General features: G+C 42.2%; 3 protein-coding genes across 3 annotated transcripts in view; 2 read left to right on the top strand and 1 right to left on the bottom strand.

The window, feature by feature from the left end:
• The window catches only part of tmem86a (transmembrane protein 86A), a 7,219-nt gene extending 6,587 nt beyond the window's left edge, over positions 1-632 (bottom strand). The window contains exon 1 of the mRNA XM_024281617.2: positions 267-632. Coding sequence (XP_024137385.1) covers positions 267-287 — 21 coding nt within the window. The 5' untranslated portion in view covers positions 288-632. The remainder of the gene's footprint in view (positions 1-266) is intronic.
• Positions 633-2,845: 2,213 nt separating this feature from the next.
• Positions 2,846-10,797, top strand: spty2d1 (SPT2 chromatin protein domain containing 1). Its single transcript, XM_024281615.2, has 6 exons — positions 2,846-3,373; positions 4,843-4,957; positions 5,095-6,711; positions 9,629-9,785; positions 9,870-9,947; positions 10,025-10,797. The coding sequence occupies exons 1-6, from the start codon at positions 3,311-3,313 to the stop codon at positions 10,113-10,115; spliced, it is 2,121 nt and encodes a 706-aa protein (XP_024137383.1). The 5' UTR covers positions 2,846-3,310; the 3' UTR covers positions 10,116-10,797.
• A 2,218-nt stretch (positions 10,798-13,015) lies between these two features.
• uevld (UEV and lactate/malate dehyrogenase domains) lies at positions 13,016-19,323 on the top strand. Its single transcript, XM_024282259.2, has 12 exons — positions 13,016-13,212; positions 15,126-15,210; positions 15,390-15,455; positions 15,535-15,698; positions 15,784-15,925; positions 15,997-16,091; positions 16,185-16,290; positions 18,112-18,282; positions 18,353-18,517; positions 18,619-18,706; positions 18,779-18,902; positions 18,991-19,323. The coding sequence occupies exons 1-12, from the start codon at positions 13,171-13,173 to the stop codon at positions 19,153-19,155; spliced, it is 1,413 nt and encodes a 470-aa protein (XP_024138027.1). The 5' UTR covers positions 13,016-13,170; the 3' UTR covers positions 19,156-19,323.
• The last annotated feature ends 201 nt before the right edge of the window (positions 19,324-19,524 follow it).

Below are 19,524 nucleotides of genomic sequence, written 5' to 3' on the forward strand. Positions count from 1 at the left end.
ACGACATAAAAGAGACGGAAATAATGCAGAATATAAAAACAAGTTCAACTTCAGAAGACACCGCGGTCACGTGACGCGCTGAAAGTATGAAAACACAGATGTGCGCGAGCGCAGCAGATCCGTCAGGGTTCTGGGGGGGTTCGGACCCCCACCCCACAGCATCGAAGCGAAGACTGCAGATGATGAAGAGCAGCGGTTCGGTTCCGAGCGGAAGCAGCGGAACTCTGCTCCTGCTGGAAGCGCAGAACCTACAGAACGGTACTCACCACGGTTACCGGGGAAACCATTTCTCCCGCCGTGCCACACAGACAGGTGAGCGACACCTGAGCTCGCCTGGACGCGGCTGTTTTTTTGCACCGGACTGTCAGGAGGATTGTTTTTGTCCTCGATGCGGAGGGGGCGGAGACAACACAGAACTCTGACGTCGGCAAGTCTTCACATCCAACCAATAGAAACACCGAGAGCTCAAAGGAAGGCGGGGCTAAAACTCAAGCGCAGCTGTGATTGGAGGATTCAGGGGGCTCTTTACATATCGAAGCAGATGGTCTTTATTTACATTTTCTGAATCCAGCGGTGGCGTGATGACCGGAAGTCACGGATCCAGCGATCAGATCGGATTTTAGGGAATGACGAGTTGTTATGAATCAGCTGCTGATTTCCGAAAACGGTTTAAAACACAGAGGAGAGAATAATGCTGACCAATCAGGAAACGCGGCCTGCCGACGCTATCACGAGCCATCCAGACTCCTTCTGAGAACCTGGTTATATAATATGAGTCAGTTACATCTGGAAATCTGAACTCAAAGGGTTTGAGGTCAAATCCAATCTGGTTTTTCTTCATGGGAAACATTGTTAATACTTCTGAAGACCCAGAATGTTCTACAGTAAATCATGAAGACCTTCAAAGGTAACAGGTGTTCTCCTCGTGACTGATTCAATTCAACTTTATTGATATAGCCCCAAATCACAACACAATAAGATTCACACCAACAATTGTACAAAATCACAGAGTCAGTCATAAAATAAAACAAAACTGAATGCTGAGCTAAACTAAACAGACCCTAAGACCCCATAATAAATTCAATAAAGTAAAAGTGGTGTCTTTCTGGATTATTCATAGAGTTTACCCCGCAAAAGTTTTCATTCAAAGCAGATTTAGATTGAACATTGATACACTTTGTAGTTTTCGCTGTAATTTCCCTGAAACAGTCCTCAAGTTAAAATGTTCTGGTAGAACATTTTTTATTTAATTCATGACAAAATCAAAGCTTGTTTTGTTTTGTTCTGGATTGATGTCCTGTTGGGCCACATGTCAAAGAATAATCAAAATGATTCTGGTCTGTTCTTACTAAATCTGTTGCTCATATTGGCCAAATATCATATTCACAAATGTAAATTCTATGGACAAAAACCATGACATATTGTATTTTTTCTTATTTCAGTTTGTATATTAATAGTATCCGAAACTGAGAAACAAAAAGCAATCAAAATATTGCCTGTATGTGAAAGATTCAATATTATGATGTGAAAACTAATCCCCTGGCTTACTTTTATTCTTTGCTTTTTTTCTTGTGTTGAAATGTTCCCTTTCTTGCATAACTATTGTAAAGAAGTGTACATTGTTAAAATGTGCAATAAATGTGTTAAAAAAATTATTCACATACAAATCGTCAGGGTGAGCAAACATTTGAAATTAGTTTACAAAGGAATAAAAATTGCAGTGTACAAAAAAAGGAAGAGAGAAAAAAAATCAAAGTTAAGGCCAAGGCAAGATACAATTTAAAATAATAGTTTTGATATATTTTGATACATGAATTACGTTTTCTTGTTTTTGTTTGAAATGCATTTAAGACACTTAAAGTAATCAGAGAAACAAATCAAAGAAATATTTAGCAAAGAGCAAGTCTTTTTTCCATTTACATAAATGAAAGAAATGTTCGTACAAACTAATAACAAAATTATAAACTATTGGGTCCAGGTTTTCCATAAAGTAGAGAACATCAGGTAAAAAAACAACTAATTGTGAATATTACACCAGAATATTTTTATACTTGCAACTACAAAAGAAATGTTCTAACGTTTCAATTTAAGATGAACAGAAGATACATAGTTCAGATTGAAATTTTAATCTTTTATGTGAAAAATCTCCAACAGGGTCAATTTTAGATATTATTTTAAAATGTGTTTCTTTCATTTTAGATGCAAGTGTATTTTGTGTATTAAGAAAATGATTTGGTGGTTTCTAGGTCACATTTATAATTTACTGTTGCATTTTTTTTAATCTTTTATGGGGATGTCATTAATTATCAACAATGGGAAGTGTGGTTTTATTGCATTATATTGTAATATATTGTGAATTAGACCAGGTCACGTGGTTGCCATTGTTTTTGGTTTTTATTCACAAAAAAATCCAACTTTATTGAACTTAGATGTCAGTACTGACATTCATAAAAATATGCAAAAATGAAGTTAAACTTTGCATCAAATGACAACCGTTCATCTATACATGTAATTGTGACGTTTACAATGAAAAAGGTGAACCGAAATCCCACATATTTTACTGTTTTAATGTCAACTAAAATGTTCAGAATTAACAAAATTCGCTGTGTGGCCTCTTGTTTCGTTAAACTATCGCTGTTATCATTTTTTTCTGTACTTTTGAGCGGATATTGCGTAACGGAAGAAAAAAAACCTTCGGAAATTTCAAAATAAAATACGTTTAGATTTACTCTGTAAAGATTTATCCTAACGGTTTCAATACTCGCAATTTTTGACAACATTTCTTTCCACGTTAAAGGGACTTTAAATATTGGTATCAACCAAAGTAAAATCGAATATTTGTTTCATTATTTGGTCAAGAACAGTCTCTTTTGCTGAAAAACGCTGTAGCTTAACCGGAAATGCGTGTCAGACTGTCATCACACATCCGGTTTTAATCTGTGGATCTTTAATTTTCCTCTCGCTCGTATGAACTTGCAGCCTAACGATGGTTGTTTCTGGTGACACTTTCTCAGATGAATTTACCAGCATCTTAGAGTTCCGGTAAATCACACGGTTCTTTGTTGGTCATCAGAGGAAACAGGAAGTCCTCCTCCTGAGGGTTTACTGACGTGAACGGTGGCTAAGCTAGTTAGCATTCGGTAGCATGACGTGAAGCAGACATTTCTCTGTCGTCTCGCCTCGTGGAATCCGTGGTTTTCCATAAGAGTTCGAGTTGACGAGCGCTTTCCATTCCAAAGAGTAATCTGATAACTCCCGGTTGGGCTCCGTTTCTTTCGCTGCTGCTGAGCCTTCATTCTCTGCCGCAAAAATGATGGACTTTGACAACATCCTGGACATCGCGTCTCAGAACCAGGGGCTCAGCAGTGTTCAGGTAAGTGTCCAGGTGAGGCTCTGACGTCACGCCTCAGGCTGTTGAAAGTGTTCGCCCCGTCTCTGTATGTTCGGGTTTCAGATCACCAAACAGCCGTTAAAGAACCCTGAATTCTCTGTTATGATCTCAGAGATGTACAGGAGGACTGATGTAGATGTCACACAGACGTGACGAAATCCAAGAACAAATGAGAAACTGAATCCCTCAGATCATAGTCTGGAAGAAACTGAAGGAAGGGTCTTCATCCAGACAGAGAAAAAGTTGCAGAACCTGATCGGGAGGGTCATTCAGCCTCTGGTTCAACTCCAGGCCTCACCTTCACCTGTCGGGGTTAAAGTTCATGACCCCCGCCACCAGAAAGAGACTCAAGCAAAACCAAATCAGAACAAAAAGAGCAGAGAAGCTCACTTCTGACAGAAGCTCCTCGATGAGGGAATCCTCTGTGAGAGGTTAAAGCAAAATTGGGGGGAGAGCCAGCATGGGCACACATTAGTGCTGCCACAAACAATTATTTTAATAGTAGACGAATCACATATTATTTTTTCCGAATAGTCAACTAATTGGGTCATGGGCAAACTGGATGTAAAACACACATCTTAACCATCATTAGCTTTAAAGTAACTAAAAACTAGATATATTCACACTAGCATTATTATAAAGGGAATGTAAGCTGTATTTGGCCGCAAAAGATGCTAGTGACGATAGCTGAAGATGCGGATAGCTTTCTAAAATATTAGTTAAAGGCCAACTTAGCTTAAAAAAGCCTAAGTTAGCCAAAAGAGCTAGCACTTAGCTGCAAAATTAGCTAAACACAAAAATAGTGTAAAAAATGAAAAAAGTCTGAATTAGTCAAAACAGCTAGCATGTGGCTGAAATATCCAAAATTAGTCTATAAACCTTAATAAATGCCAAAATGATCGAAAAAGCAGAATATCATTATAAATTTCAAATTTACTACACTCTGACTCCACATAATATAAAATAACGACTAGTTGTCGACTATTTTAATAGTCGATTAGTCGTCGATTAGTCGACTAATCGTGGCAGCCCTACTCCAAAGTAGCCTAAAAAAAACAGAAAAAATCCAAAATTACCTGAAATAGCTAGCATGCAGCTGAAATATGAGCTAAACTCCAAATTATCTTAAAAAACTGAAAAAAATCCTACATTAGCTAAAATAGCTAGCATGTATCTGAAATATTAATAGTCTAAATTGCCTTAATAAATGCAAAAAAAGTCCAAAAAGCTAGAATGCTATTATAGTTTTTAACTTTACTACACTCCAACTCCATTTAATATAAATTAACGACTAATCGACAATCGACAATTTTTTTTACTACTGACTAATTGTGGTATCTCTACTGCTCACATCTACAGATGAACTGATTTTACATCAAACAAACTGAGTTTCTAATCTGTTTTTTTAACATCTCAGTTGAACTTTTGTTTGATGTTTTTTGTCTGAGCAGAGACGATACAGTTTAGAAACTGGACCGCCCAAAAGGGACCCCAAGTCCAAAGGTGTGAATCCTGCGGCTGTTCAGGCGTTGCTAAAGAAGCGGACCAATGACACTAAACTGAAAGGTGAGCAAGACCGACCCTTCAAGGCGTTCTTCTGTTTTAGTGAAAAGCTTCTTCTGATGACAAACTAAAGATTCTCTGCATTTTTATATCCATACTCGCGGCAGGACATTACATGTAGTGTTTTTCTTTTTTTTTAGAAATGGAGATGAAAAAGCAGAAGCAGGATCTTCTGGCTAAGAGGGTCGAGTTGAAGTCGGATCGGAAAGCTCGAGCCATGGCCTCCAGGACAAAGGACAACTTCAAAGGTTACAACGGGATTCCGGTGGTGGATGTTCCCAAAAAGAGGGGTTCAAAAGCAGATAAACAGGACAACGATCATGAGCAGGGATTCCAGAATAACTCCATTGACCCTTTAGACGACGAAGATAATTATGAGTACGAGCAGACGGACTCGGAGGAGGAGCCTGAGCCGCTGAGACCCGGTAGACCTGCAGAGGTTCATGGGAGCAGCAGGAAGTTTCCTCAGAAGCCCTGTGGACCACCCAGGCCTTCTGCTCCTCCCGCCATGAACTTTGCTGATTTGCTGAAGCTGGCAGAGAAGAAACAGTTTGAACCTGTTGAACTGAAACCCAAAGCTGTGAAAAAAGAAGAGCGGCTCCACACGGCCAGCGAGATCCGAGAAATGGAGATGGAACGCAAAGCCAAGAGACTCGACAAACACAAAGAAGTGAAGCCAGAACGGGAACGAGACGCCAGGCCCCAGTCCAGCTCCAGTCTGATGAGGAAAACCCCTGCAGATAAGGAGCAGAAGTTCAGTAAACCCCAGAAGAGCTCTGGAGAGAAACCCATCAAAGCAGTTAAGAAGGGGCTCCCATCTTCTTCAACCGCTAGAAGCTCCTCGTCTTCTTCCTCCGTTCATGAAAGAGAAGACCGAGTCAAGGCGTCTCGCAACAACGAACACAGACCAAAACCCGGCTTCACATCAGCTGCTGTCTCCAGTAAAGTTCCTTCAAAACCCGCGTTGTCTCAGGTCTCTACACCTCCATCCAGCCAGAAATCCAGCACCTCAAGTGACCTTAGCTTCAGGAAAGACCCATCCCTGCTTCAGAAAGGAGGGAGCAGAACTTCTAGTACAGCTGGCATGGTTCAGAAGTCTCAGCACGGGAGCTCGCCGCAGTTCAGAACCACTCAGGGTGGACTCGCTAAGCCGGGACCAGCAGGCCGACCCGTAAAGCCTGCTAAAGCAGAACTCCCAAATCCTGGAATTCCTCCTGGAGTCAAATTGAGCAGCAACTCCATGACGAGACTTCCTGCAGGGGGTCCTCCTCGGACAGGGGGCCAGCCTCTTGGAAGGCCTGGTGGCACTCCCCAGGCAAGACCTGGAAGCGTCCCACAGGTGAGACCGGGAGGTGGCCACCCTGGAACGTCCGGACCTCGGCCCAGTAGACCTGGAGGGCAGGTTCCAGGGCGGCCAGCTGCCGGCCCGGGACCTGCAAGACCTAAGTGCACCGTGGTGTCGGAGACCATTTCATCGAAGAACTTCGGTGGACCTAGATTGGGAGCTGCGGCCCAGGCCGGCATCCCAAACAGGCCAGGAATGGGACCTCGACCGGGCATGGGACCTCGACCGGGCATGGGACCTCGACCGGGCATGGGACCTCAACCAGGGATGGGACCAAGACCAGGGATGGGACCTCGACCGGGGATGGGACCCGGACCAGGGATGGGACCTCGACCGGGGATGGGTCCTCGACCGGGAATGGGACCTCGACCAGGGATGGTGCCAAGACCAGGAATGCCACCCAGACCACCGGGTATGACGCAGAAACATTTTATTATTTCAGTTCTTTCACTTGATGCTTTGATTTGTGTGACGCTAAAAACTACATTTGACTGTTTAACTACAGAGAAAACGTTCGTGGTCTCTGATCACTGATGCTCCACTGGTTTATGAAAAACAAACTGAAATCTCTAAAAGGGGCAGATATTTGTGTAAGGACTGACAAAAACACAGCAGAACCCTTTAGAACTATAGTGTAAATCTTTATAACTACGCCAGAGCGCTAAAGAACTGTTGAGAAACTCTCAAACTGCAGCAGAACCCTTCAGAACCACAATGTAACAGCTTAAATCTACAGGAGAACAATTTAGAACTTCAGCAGTTCTAGACGTGTAGTGGAACCCTTTAGAACTGCACTCTTGCTAAAAGACAGTCTGGCTGCAGTCAAACATTTTGTTTGCTGGGTCGTCTGGGTCACCTCTTCCTGCGTCGCAGTCTACTGACTCCCCAAACAGTGATGGCTGATCAGCTCCTGGAGGATTTTAAATTGGTTCGTACAAGTATTTTAGATGTTCTTGCTCCTTTTAGGACTAAAAACTGCAAATCGGCTCTGGAGCTTTGGATCAATGATCACAGTCGTGTGTTCAAAGGCTCCTGCCGTCGTGCGAAGCATAAATGGAAAAAAGACAGGCTCTATGTTTTTTTTTTTAGAGATTTTAAAAACTCCTTGACTGAATTATAGGCTGATGTGAAACATCTGAAAGCCCAGTTCATGTCAAATGTTGTGTCTGAGAACATCTGCAAACCTAAGATCCTTTTTAACTCTTTAAAGTCTCTCTTGACTCCTTGTGATTTCTCCTGCCTGACTCCTTCAGTTCTACTCTGAGCTGTTCTTAAAGTTTTTTATTGACAAAGTCAGTGCTGTCAGGTTGTTTTTACCCTCTTCTTGCACCCCTGACCCCTCTGTTTTAAGTTCACCACCTGCTGTTTTAGAGCCTTTTGAGCCTGTCTCTCTCGCTCTGATTTCTAAGATAGTTCAGCACCTGAGGTATTTCTACTGCCCAGGTACCTGTATCTATAGGCCCCCGGCTTATTGGTCTTAACACTTCTCTTGTTTCGGTGTGTGCGCATGCTGCTTTCAAACATGCTGTTGTGTAATCCCTTTAAAGGGGCCCTACCATGATTTTCTTAAGCCTATCAGAGTGAACTATATCTATATATAAGATCATATATTACCTTTATCTTAAAGGAGTGCCGCGCGTATAAAGTAACAAATACCTATTTGAGCTGGAATTTATTGAAGACGGGACATAACTGGACGATATACGGTATTCTACATCTAAAATGAACGTTTTTTTGCTGATCATCGCTGGATAAGGGATAAATTGAGTGTTGTGTTAGTCTGGGGGTGGAGCTGTCATAGCAGACTCTTCCTGGAGGGAGCTCTTGGCATCGAACTTACATCGGCACGTTTCCAACCGCTCGTTTTCGTGGGTATGGGAGGGGCTGCTGCAGACAGAGCAGGTTTATAGAGGATTACTCTTAAATGCATGAATGGATCAAAATGCCGCTTTGGGATTCTTTATAGTGAGGAACGAACATTAAAATGCACTTAAAACCTCAAAAAGTAGAATTTTCATGGCAGGGCCCCTTTAAAAGAAAAAAAAGTGGACCCTAATATTCTGTCAAACTACGGTATAGGCCAACCTCAGAGTTTTCTTTTCTTTCTAAAATTTTAGAGAAGATGTTTTATCTTAAGCTGCAAGACCAATCTAAAATCTCATGATATTTTTGAGAAGTTTCAGTCTGATTTTAAATCCTGCCACAGCACTGAAACCTCAATGACCAGCGCTCAGTTGGTTCAGATCATATTTATGTGGCAGGAGTTTTTCTGCCAGACTTGGATAGTTTTCTTCTTCAGAGGCTCTACTCGAAGATGGTGTACCCCAGGGCTCAGTTTTCGGCCCTCTTTTATTCTCACTTCACCTGCTGCCACTGGGGTTAATTTTTAGGATACAATGTGACATTCCACTGCTATGCAGGTGACATCCAGATCTACCTTTCCTGAAGTCTGGGGGAGCTGGATGCCTCGACAATCTACAGAAGTGCTTAGTTAGCAGACATCAAATCTTGGGTGGAGCTGAACTTCCTGTCTGAATGAAAAACTGTTAGAAAAACTGATCTCCTGTCAGGTGGCTATAGTGCTGTTGGCCCCCCGGACCCTTCAAATGCTCCTTTCATTTTTTCAAAGAAGGCTTTTCAAATTTGATAAGCAGTTCTAGTTTTTATCAATTGAGGCTAATCAGTAAAGTGAAGCCATATCTTCCTTATCATGCTCCTGAACAAGTGATAGGTGCTTTGATCTTTTCCAGACTGGACTACTGTATCTGTACAGTGGTATAGATCCGTCTCTGCTCCGCCGTCTTAACGGGGACCAGACGGTCGCATTACGCTCCCTTTACTGGCAGCCTGTGTCTTTTAGAATTGTTTTTAAGATTTTACTTCTGGTTTTTAAGTGCTTGGATGGTCTGGTACATCAGTATCTTTCTGAACTTTTACATTTCTATCGTCCATGTCGAGACCCAAGATCTGAAGATTAAATGTTTTTAGTGGTTCCTAGGACTCCGTTTTTAACTCCCAAATTCTGGAATGCTATCCCCCTTTCTGTGAGATCTGCCGGATCAGTCAGTGATTTTAAGTCAAAACTCATCTTTTTAATCAGGCTTTTAGCTCGTGAGTAGATCTAGTGGGACCAGCTTGTTTCATTGTTTTATTGCCTCTCTTATTGTATTTTACTGCTTAATTTGATTTTATGTTCAGCACTTTGGTTGCTTCTGCTTTTATAAGTGCTCTACAGCTAATAAATTGATTGATTGCAGCGATCTGCGTCTGCTCCAACAGAGATGTCTGCAGCTGTCTGTTTCCCAACACGTTTTCCATTTCCTCCCCAGGACCGATGCTGCCGCCCATCACATCCGCCTACAAAAGGAAATACGAGGATGAGGAGGAATACGACTCCGAGATGGACGACTTCATCGACGACGGTGGCGAGGAACAGGAAGAGATCTCCAGACACATCAAGGAGATCTTTGGATATGATCGAAACAGGTAGGAGGTTTTCCCGTTCATCGATAAACTCCAGAACCGTTGGTCAGCGTTGGTGGATCAAACCGGTTCCTTCATCATCGGCAGATACAAAGACGAGAGCGACTACGCCCTGAAGTTCATGGAGAGCAGCTGGAAAGACATGCAGAAGGAAGAAGCACGAAGGTACGGAGACGGAGGCTCTTTTAGGTCCTTCCAGAGCGGCGTTTCTGTGATTAACCTCTTCGGCTTTCCCGCTGCAGCCTCAGACTGGCCGTCCAGGAGGACCTGGAGGAGGAGAAGAGGGAAGAAGAGGAGATGAAGAAGAAAGCCAAGAGGAAAAAGACCAGCTGAAGCTGATCTGTCGCAGGGATGGAGACTTTACAGAAATGGGGAAAAAGTGAAGGGAAGAACTGGGCTCCGCCCACACCAACCCACACCGCCTTCCCTGAAGATTTTACGTTGATGGACAGTCTGAATTCAAATGAATTCCTCCTGAAAATGTTACAGAAGCAGAAGGCACTAGTATATATATAACAGAAGCGCTTATATAGTATTTATTTTCTCATGGAGAGTTAGATTGACCATCAGTCCAACATGAACTTCAGCAGAGCTTTGGTTCAGACACAGCGATAGATCTTTGAACACAGCAGTAGATTTTTGGATACAGCGATAGATCTTTGGATACTGTGATAGATCTTTGGTTCAGACACAGCGATAGATCTTTGGATACTGTGATAGATCTTTGGTTCAGACACAGCGATAGATCTTTGGATACTGTGATAGATCTTTGGTTCAGACACAGCCTGAGATCTTTGAACACAGCAGTAGATTTTTGGATACAGCGATAGATCTTTGGTTTGGACACAGCGATAGATCTTTGGACACAGCAGCAGAAATCTGCTTAGTTCCGTTTTTTTCTCTATTTCTATCTGAAATAAATTTTTCAATTTTTTCAAAAACATTTCAAAACTTTAAACTCACATTTGAAGGACTTTGACAAAGAATTTCATTAAACTGTTGGCATTTCTCATTTTCTGGACGTGTTCTGTTGTTTATAAATATGATGATAAATAGACTTTTACTGAAAGAATCCAAAGACTTGATTCAAAAGTGGAGTTTCAATGAGTTTTTTCTGCTTTGCTGCTCAGGAGTACGGATCCTATTTCAATATTCAATATTCTTTAAATACAAATGTAAATTACAGACTGCTTCAAAATGCTAAGACTTGAATTGTTTTTTTTTTCATAATTATTTATTTATTTATTTTTTAGGAAACTTTAGAATATGTTACATTTTACAAAGTTAACTTTTCACAAATGGAATGAGAAGAGAAAAAAAAGATGCTTGTATAAGTAATTTGTCAATTCAAAATGTACATGTTAAAATAGTCTTCATTATGGATCACTATTTACAGTCTATTTTGTATTATTACAATAATTATACAGAACATACATTCAGTTTCACATCAGGTCTACGCAGTCAGATCTTGATGGTCTAATGTATTGTAGCCATCCTTCCCAAATTGAGATAAATTGATCAAATTCCAATTGAAGTGAAGATGTCATCGTCTCCATATTATAGATATTGCGCATTACCTCAACTCATTCTTCTATTTTAGGCACTAACCCACTTCATCCTCTGGTAATTGCTTTTTTACTGGCCAACCTCATAATATTCAAGATTTTATAGTCATCAGCTCCTCTTAATCTCACCATTTCAATCTTTCCCAGGTATGTAACTTCAAGAGAGAATGGGAGATTTGTTGAATATTTTAAATGAAATCGTCTGTATTCACATAGATCTTTAATATGGTCGCAGTAATTAAAGCACATTAAAAACAGAAGGGAAAATCCAGACAAAATCAATTTATTGGAATTTTCTTAGAAAATGAAACTTGTTTTTATTAATTTAATTTTAATTTTATTTATTATTGAAATGACAAAACCCCAGAACTTCTATGTGCCGTTGTCCTAATAGTCGATGTTTCTTTGCTGCTACTTCTTCTGAGACCAGAAGAATCAAACCTGAAGGCTTCTTCTCAAATCTCCGTTTTCCTTTTATCTGAATCCTACCATTTATTTTAGTTTGGATGCTAATAAGTTTTCAGACGAGAGCAGCATTTCAGCCGTATGGTCATCAAGCTCCACCTTCAAGTATGCAGGGGGCGGAGACAAGTTATTTTATCTATAAAGTAAGCACAACAAACAACTTCTAAAAAAAAGACACAAACAACCTTCTAGAACCGCGACAGGAGGCGAGTAGATGGCGTAATGTAACCTTCTCTCAGAAACTGGAGCATCTTTCATTCCGGATCTTCCAGCTGAAACCCTTGAATCTTTGATCTCAGTGATAAATCTGGAATCCATCACGTTTAGGGATGAGGGAGGTGATCACTTCTAGATCTCTTCTAGATTTTTCTGGAGTTCCAGACGGATGAGTCAGAGCGTCAGGGGTGTTCAAACTCAATCGCACAGGGGCCCAAAATCCAAAACACTCTTTTAGGTCGCGGGCCGAACAGGATAAATATTTATTAATGTAAAACTAAATTTTAAAAACTTTTAAAACTGTAACTTTTTAAACATAAATTTAAATAAAAAACAGGCAAAAATATTATTCCATATTATATCAACTTAAACCTTAAATAACTTTCAATATTTCACTCTACATAAAAATATATTTTGTCAAAATTATACAAGTTAGAAATAAACTAAATGCTAAAACAATACAAAAAACTGACATTTCTTACTTTTATGTAATTTTAGATGAAAAATTACACTTATAAATAACATCAAATTTTGATCTCCATAAAATAATACGATCTGGAGGGCCGGATATGATTATCTGAAGGGCCGGATCTGGCCCCCGGGCCAAACCGATGAACACCTCACTGTTTCTTTTCAACCCTCTTCTGGATCTGGGATTCTTTGGAACCAATCAGAAGCTTTGTTCTCATCTAAAGGAAGTTTTTCTGCTTCCTGTCGGCTCCAAAACCACATCTGCCCTCAGAGAAGATCCTGAACTTTAGTGGTTGTTGGAAACTGAGTTTCTTTGATGAAACGTCGATCCTGTGACTTTGAGCAGGACCTTCCCTCACACACCTGTTACTCTGAAGGAAGCAACTTTCATTCTTTGGATTTTTGTTGGTCTGCTCACGCGCATGCGCGCTGGCTCTCCGTATTATACAAAAGAGAACATCCCATAATAAGAGTCATTAAATTCCCTCTCAAACATCAGCGAAAGAATCTTCACCTGGAGACACACCTGGACACGGCGGTGGGCGTGTCCGTGGCGGTGACGTCACTCTGACGCAGCCGCCTCTTTGGTTACTCCGGAAGTTTGCGGAAGTTCTAGAGCAGAAGTTTGTCATCGGAGCCGCGTCGCTTGGTGAGAGCGGGAGACAGCAGAGATGGAGCTCCGCGCCGAGAAGATCCAGCGGATCCTGTCCAAGGTCAGTCCGGGGTCACCGCCGGGTCTGCGGGGGGCGCGGGGGGGTCTGATCCCGCTTGGTGAGACACTTCACCAACCAGAAGAACCAGCTGTGCCACGCAGGACCAACCTGATCCTAGGAGGAGGCACAGACTGCTGAACAGGAAGACACGTGACGCAGCGGGAACTCCTGTAGATGTGAGGAAGAAAAGTTTGGAAGAATGGTTCCGATCATTTTAAAGCTTCAGAGGGATCAAACTGTTGATCAGAGAGGATCTGATGGACTCCAGCCACCAGGAACCCAGCTGGGACTCTCACTCTCTCTCCCTGTTTTAAATGGATGTCAGTACAATAGTGCTGCCTCAACGATTATTTTATTTGTCGACTAATCACCGATATTTTTTTCTGAGACTAATCGGGTCAGATATAGTGGAGGGAAAAACACACATCTTAACCATCATTAGCTTTAAACTAACCAAAAATAAAGACAATTAAGATGATAGTTTATTAAACTTTTAGGGAATCGTGCTGCTACTTCTGTCCTTCATTTGTTTCTTGCATTAAAACGTATCTATAATAATTTCAAGAAACAATTCGATTCCGATTTTTTTGATCTACTCAATTCAGTTTTGAGTTTACACATTTATACACATTTGTTTAGAAATACATTATGACCAAAAAACGGTGCTTTAGACCACGTGTCAAAGTCGAGGCCCGGGAGCCGGATCCGGCCCTTTGGGTTATTATATCTGGCCCTCCTGATCATTTTATTTTCTTAGTCTGATGTTATCTTGCTCTCATTTCTAACATGTATAATTTTGACAAAATACATTTTTATGGAGAGTAAAATATTATAAGTTATTTAAGGTTTACGTTTATTGATTGTGGAATAATATTGCTGTCTTTTTATTAAAAAGTTACGTTTTATAATTTTAAAAATTGGCATTCTTCTAAATTTTTGAACTATTTTGGCATTTATTAAGATTTTTTTAGGCTGTTTTGAAGTTTAGCTGATATTTCAACTACATAGCTGTTTTGGCTAATTTAGGCTTTTTTGGGTTTTTTTTAGGCTGTTTTGGAGCTAAGCTATTTTTTAAGCTACATGCTAGCTGTTCTGGCTAACCTAGGTTTTTGTGTTTTGTTTTTCTTAGGCTAATTTGGCATTTAGCCAATGTTTTTTTTTTTACTGCTATCAGCTTCAGTGTTTTTAGCTATCAGTTTCAGCATCTTTATCTATCAGCAGTAACCTCTTCAGCAGCCAAATTCATCTTACAGAATTCACACTAGCATTATTGCAGGTAATGCTATATATATAGTTCATAAATGTGTAAAAAAGTTACGTTTTTTAAGTTTTAAAATTTTGGTTTTAGTGTATTCAAAAAATGTTTATCCTGTCTGGCCCACAACCTGAGGTTTGTTTAGGGTTTTGGCCCCCTGGGCGATTGAGTTTGACACCTCTGCTTTAGACCACAAATGGTTACTTTAAAAAATATTTACTTAAAAGAGTTTGGAAAATTAATGCTTTTGAGTTTATAAAGATGTTCATTTAGTCAGTAATGTATGTTTAGGTCGACCAAGCGTTAGCATTAGTCATCCTATGGGAAATTTTATTAAAAGTTAGCTTTAAGCTAGCAGACTTAAGTTTTATGTGCCAAATCTATCTATATTTTTATGAATCGATTACTGATCTGTTAAGCTTAAATCAGTTCAAATTGATTCATTGATTTTATCAACCCAGCACCAATTAAAACAAGATTACAGATCACAGCTTTGTTTAATGTTACAACACTCTGACTCTATGTAATATAAAGTAATGATTAATCGACTATTAAATTAATCGTCGACTATTTTAATAGTCGATTAGTTGTCTATTAGTCGAGTAATCATGGCTGTCCTACAGTGCAACACAATCTGATGTTCTCCGTTTGATTTCAGTACAAGTTCCGGGATTTGGCCGTTGAGGAGCTGGAGAAAGTGAACCGGGTCTACCCGGAGATGCAGGTGTCCACGGCCACGTTCAGTGAGTGTGTGTGGGGGTCATGATCCTGTGACCCCCATCTTCAGATCATTTCTTAATTTTTTTGTTTTTTGCACCCCTTCATCCCACTTATGTCTTTTATCACCTTAATCTTATTCTTTGTTAGAACTTCTGGGGGGGTTTGGGGGGTTGTGTGAATACCTGCATTTTTCTGTCCTCAGCGTTCAGCGACAGCACACAGAAAGACCTCCTTAAAATAACGGGGGTCATCCCTGTGAAGTATGAAGGTAAGCCCCGCCTCCTCCGATCCACTTTAAAGAACAGGAGCTCCTTCACTTTTCATGCCCCCCCCCAACCCATCCTCAGGTCGCTCGTACAACTTCCCCATCCAGCTGTGGCTCCTGGACTCGTTCCCCTTCACCCCCCCCATCTGCCTCCTCAAGCCCACGTCCAGCATGGTCATCAGGGAGGGCAAACACGTGGACGCCAAGGGGCGGGTCCACCTGCCCGGACTGCACACCTGGGACTATGTAAGCTCTCCTTCTGTGCACCAACCACATGACGCCGTGTCGTGGTCTTCTCTGAGTCCAACAGAACCTCTCTCTGCTCCATCAGCCAAAATCCTCAGTCGTGGGTCTCCTGCCGGAGATGATCGCCAAGTTTGAGGAGGATCCTCCATTGTCCTCGAAGGCCTCAGGAGAAGCTAAAAACCCACACGAGCTCCTGGCTTTCGTCTCCAACCTGCAGCTCAACGATGGTGCTTTCCGCTCAGGTGGTTCTGTGGGCGGGCTCTGTGTGGTCACAGCTGCTTAACTCTGTCCATTCCAGGTGGAGTCCAGCATCAGGACCAGCTGGGTGGAAAAGTAACGGTCATCGGAGGAGGAGACCTGGGAATGGCGTGTGTGACCAGCATTCTAGCAAAGGTGATGCTGAATATTCAGACGCTGAGGTGATGACATCAGCGTCAACGGAGCGTGTTCCTCATTCTTGTTCTTCTTCTTTCCACCTTTCCTCAGTGTCATGTGGATAAACTTGTTTTCATTGACGTGGCAGAGAGCTCCACCAAAGGTGGCAGCACAGATTTAGAGATTTTCAGTCTACCAAAGGTCACCGTGTCTGCAGGTGAGGATCTTCTGCAGCGTCTGTCGAGTAAACAGCAGACGTCACCTGATCTGGGTTTAAAGATTGTGCACCTTCTTTGCAAAGGACTATGTGTGTATGTCTGTGGTTGTGTGTCAGTACAGTTTTGTCATCTTTATCTGATTTACTTTTTTTCTGTCTTAGTTATTTTTGTAAAGTCCCATCAGCTGTCGCACACTTAAGAGTGTGAAATTTGTTCTCCGCATATGACCCATCGCCTGGGGGAGCGGTGAGCTGCAGAAACAGCTGCGCTCAGGAACCATTTGGTGGTTTAGCCCCCCCAATCCAACCCCTTAATGCTGAGTGTCAAGCAGGGAGGCACTGTGTCACATTTTTAGTTTTTGGTATGACTTGGCTGGGATTAGAACCCACGACCTTCCAATCTCAGGGCAGACACTCTACCACAGGGGTGTCAACTCAATCGCACAGGGGGCAAAAATCCAAAACACACCTTATGTCGCCGGCTGAATAGAATAAACATTTATTTAACACATTAAAACTAAATCTTTAAAACTTTAAAACTGTTTATTTTTAAAATTAAATTTGAATAAAAACTTGCAGGAATATTATCCCAGAATAAATCAACTTAAACCTTAAATAACTTTCAATATTTTACTCTCCATAAAAATATATTTTGTCAAAATTATTCAGGTTAGAAATAAGTGCAAGATAACATCGGGTCATTAATAATAAAATAAACTAGAAAAGTTGCATTACCTGCGATAATACAAGTGTTAATGCTTTATGCTGAAAGTAGTAACTAAAGATGCTGAAGCTTTTTACTGAAAATGGTGACGCAATTTACTTTAATTGCTAAAGGGATTTGCTGAATATGCAAAAGCTATTTGCAAAATGATACATTTGCTAAAAGACTGGAAATTTCATCAAAGAACTTTTAAGGGCGCTAAAGTTTACCTAAATTTCTTCTAGTAAAATTGCTTAAAAATCCCCAATACATGCCAATTTTGCAAAAATATTCAGTGTGTTGCTTAAATATGAGCCAAACTCCAAATTAGCCCAAAAAACCTTAGATGTCAAATTAGCCAAGAAAGCTAGCTCGTTGCCTAAATACTAGCTAAACTCTAAAATAGCCCAAAATCCCTCAATAAACTAATCTAGTTAAAGTTAGCTTGTTGCTAAAATATTAGCTAAACTCTAAATTAGCCCATAAAAGCCTTAGTAGATAACAAATTAGCCAAAAACGTTAGCATGTTGCTAAAATATTAGCTTAACTCCAAGATTGCGTATAAAAGCCCACATGAGCTAGCGCATGGCTAATATAACAACTCTATACCATTAAAAAAAAAAAATTACTATTAAAGATTGAAACACATTCCATAAATATATTTAAAAGCTTGTTGCTAATCTACTTAAAATTTTGAAATTTAAAGACTTTCTCATTCATTTCCTATGGGACATACATTTCAAAAACTATAAAGTTTATAAATACCAAAAATACAAGCAGTAATGTCGTGAACAAGCTGAACGGTTTGATACCAAGATTACTTAAATTGCTGAAAGTGAGATTGAGATTTTATGTGCCAAAAAACATTTGGAAAGGAGCAGGAGAATCACTATAGTGTGACGCTTAAAATGATCTGGACGGCCGGATATGATTACCCAGAGGGCCGAATCCGGCCCCCGGGCCTTGACTTTGACACGTGCTCTACCACAAGTGGGGGGCGGGTTCGGTGTGTTCTGTCAAAACCAAAGTTCAGTTTTTCATTGAGGAACCTTCATCTGCTGGAGTTCTAGTCGGTTCTGACCAGGTGGACCTGCTGATGTTCTCCTCTCCTCTGTCAGACCTGTCCGCCTCTGCGGGCTCCAGGGTTGTCGTGGTAACGGCGAACGCCTGGAGCAGCGAGCAGTCGTACGCGAGAGTTGTCCAGACCAACGTCGACCTGTACAGAAGCATCATCCCCACCGTGGCGCATCTCAGCCCCAACGCCATCCTGCTGATTACATCACAGCCAGGTGGGGGGAGGAGACGATGGAGGAAGACCCTCCTGCTGCTCCTCCTCACCATCCTCTCTGTTCTCCTCAGTGGACATCATGACTCACGTCGCCTGGAGGCAGAGCGGCCTCCCCCCGACCCACGTGATAGGGGCGGGCTGTAACCTGGACTCGGAGAGGCTCAACCACATCCTGAACATCAACCTGAACACCCGCAAACCCGCCTGGGTCCTGGGAGAACTCTCCGACAACAAATGTGAGTCTGAGGAACGTTCTAAGACGGTTTGCTGGAGATCAGAGGAACTGAGCTGCAGCACCTGTCAGTCACACCTACTGAGCATGCTCGATGGTTCACAGTCGCAGTGATGAGTAACATCAGCCCGAACTCCAGCTCCACTCCTGAGATTTCTCCAGGATCCACGTCCACCAAACCTCTGCTGGACCGGTGAGTCAGGTTCTTTAGCTTCAGGAAGCTGTGGGCGGAGCTTGGTCTGAGCCGTTTTCTCAACGTGTCCAGAGCTTTTGGGATGATGAAGAACAGAGGCCAGCGGTCGTGGTCCGTGGGTCTGTCTGTGGCCGACATCACTAACAGCGTTCTGACGGACAGGAAGAAGACGCACTCCGTCACCACGCTGGCTCAGGTATCTCCACCGACACCTCCTCACGCCTTCATCACAGCTGCAGGACAAAGCAGGTTCATGTTTCTGTCTGGCTTCTCCGTCCCTTCAGGGCTGGGGGGGCATCGGTACGGAGGTGTTCCTCAGCCTTCCCTGCATCATGGGAGTGAACGGTTCCACCCGCCTGGTTGGAGCGCTGCTGGGTCCGGAAGAGGACGCCAGACTGCGGGAAAGCGTGGCGTCCCTGTCCGACCTCATGAGCCAGCTCAGGATATAGAGGAGGGGGCAGCCAACCAACCCACGGGGGGGGTTGGACTGTCCCGCAGCCAACCTGCGGGAGGGTCTCGCTGGAGCTACCAAGGTTTTTAGGAGATCGGTTTTCTCTGACAGAGGAATTTTTTTACTGTTTTCTGCAGAAATGTTCACTAAATTATTACTGAAAGCATTTTGTTTGGAGGTGACCTGACCCCGTGGGGGCGCCTGGGACTCAGGGGGCGCCAGACTCTCAGGGGGTGCCAGGCGCTTAGGGGGTACAAGACACTCAATGGGTGCGAGACACTCAGGGGGCGCCAGACACTCGGGGGGCGCCAGACACTCAGGGGGCGCCTGGCACTCAAGGGGCGCCAGACACTCGGGGGGCGCCTGG

Source organism: Oryzias melastigma, linkage group LG6 (assembly GCF_002922805.2).
Source record: "Oryzias melastigma strain HK-1 linkage group LG6, ASM292280v2, whole genome shotgun sequence".
Classification (NCBI taxonomy): Eukaryota; Metazoa; Chordata; class Actinopteri; order Beloniformes; family Adrianichthyidae; genus Oryzias; species Oryzias melastigma.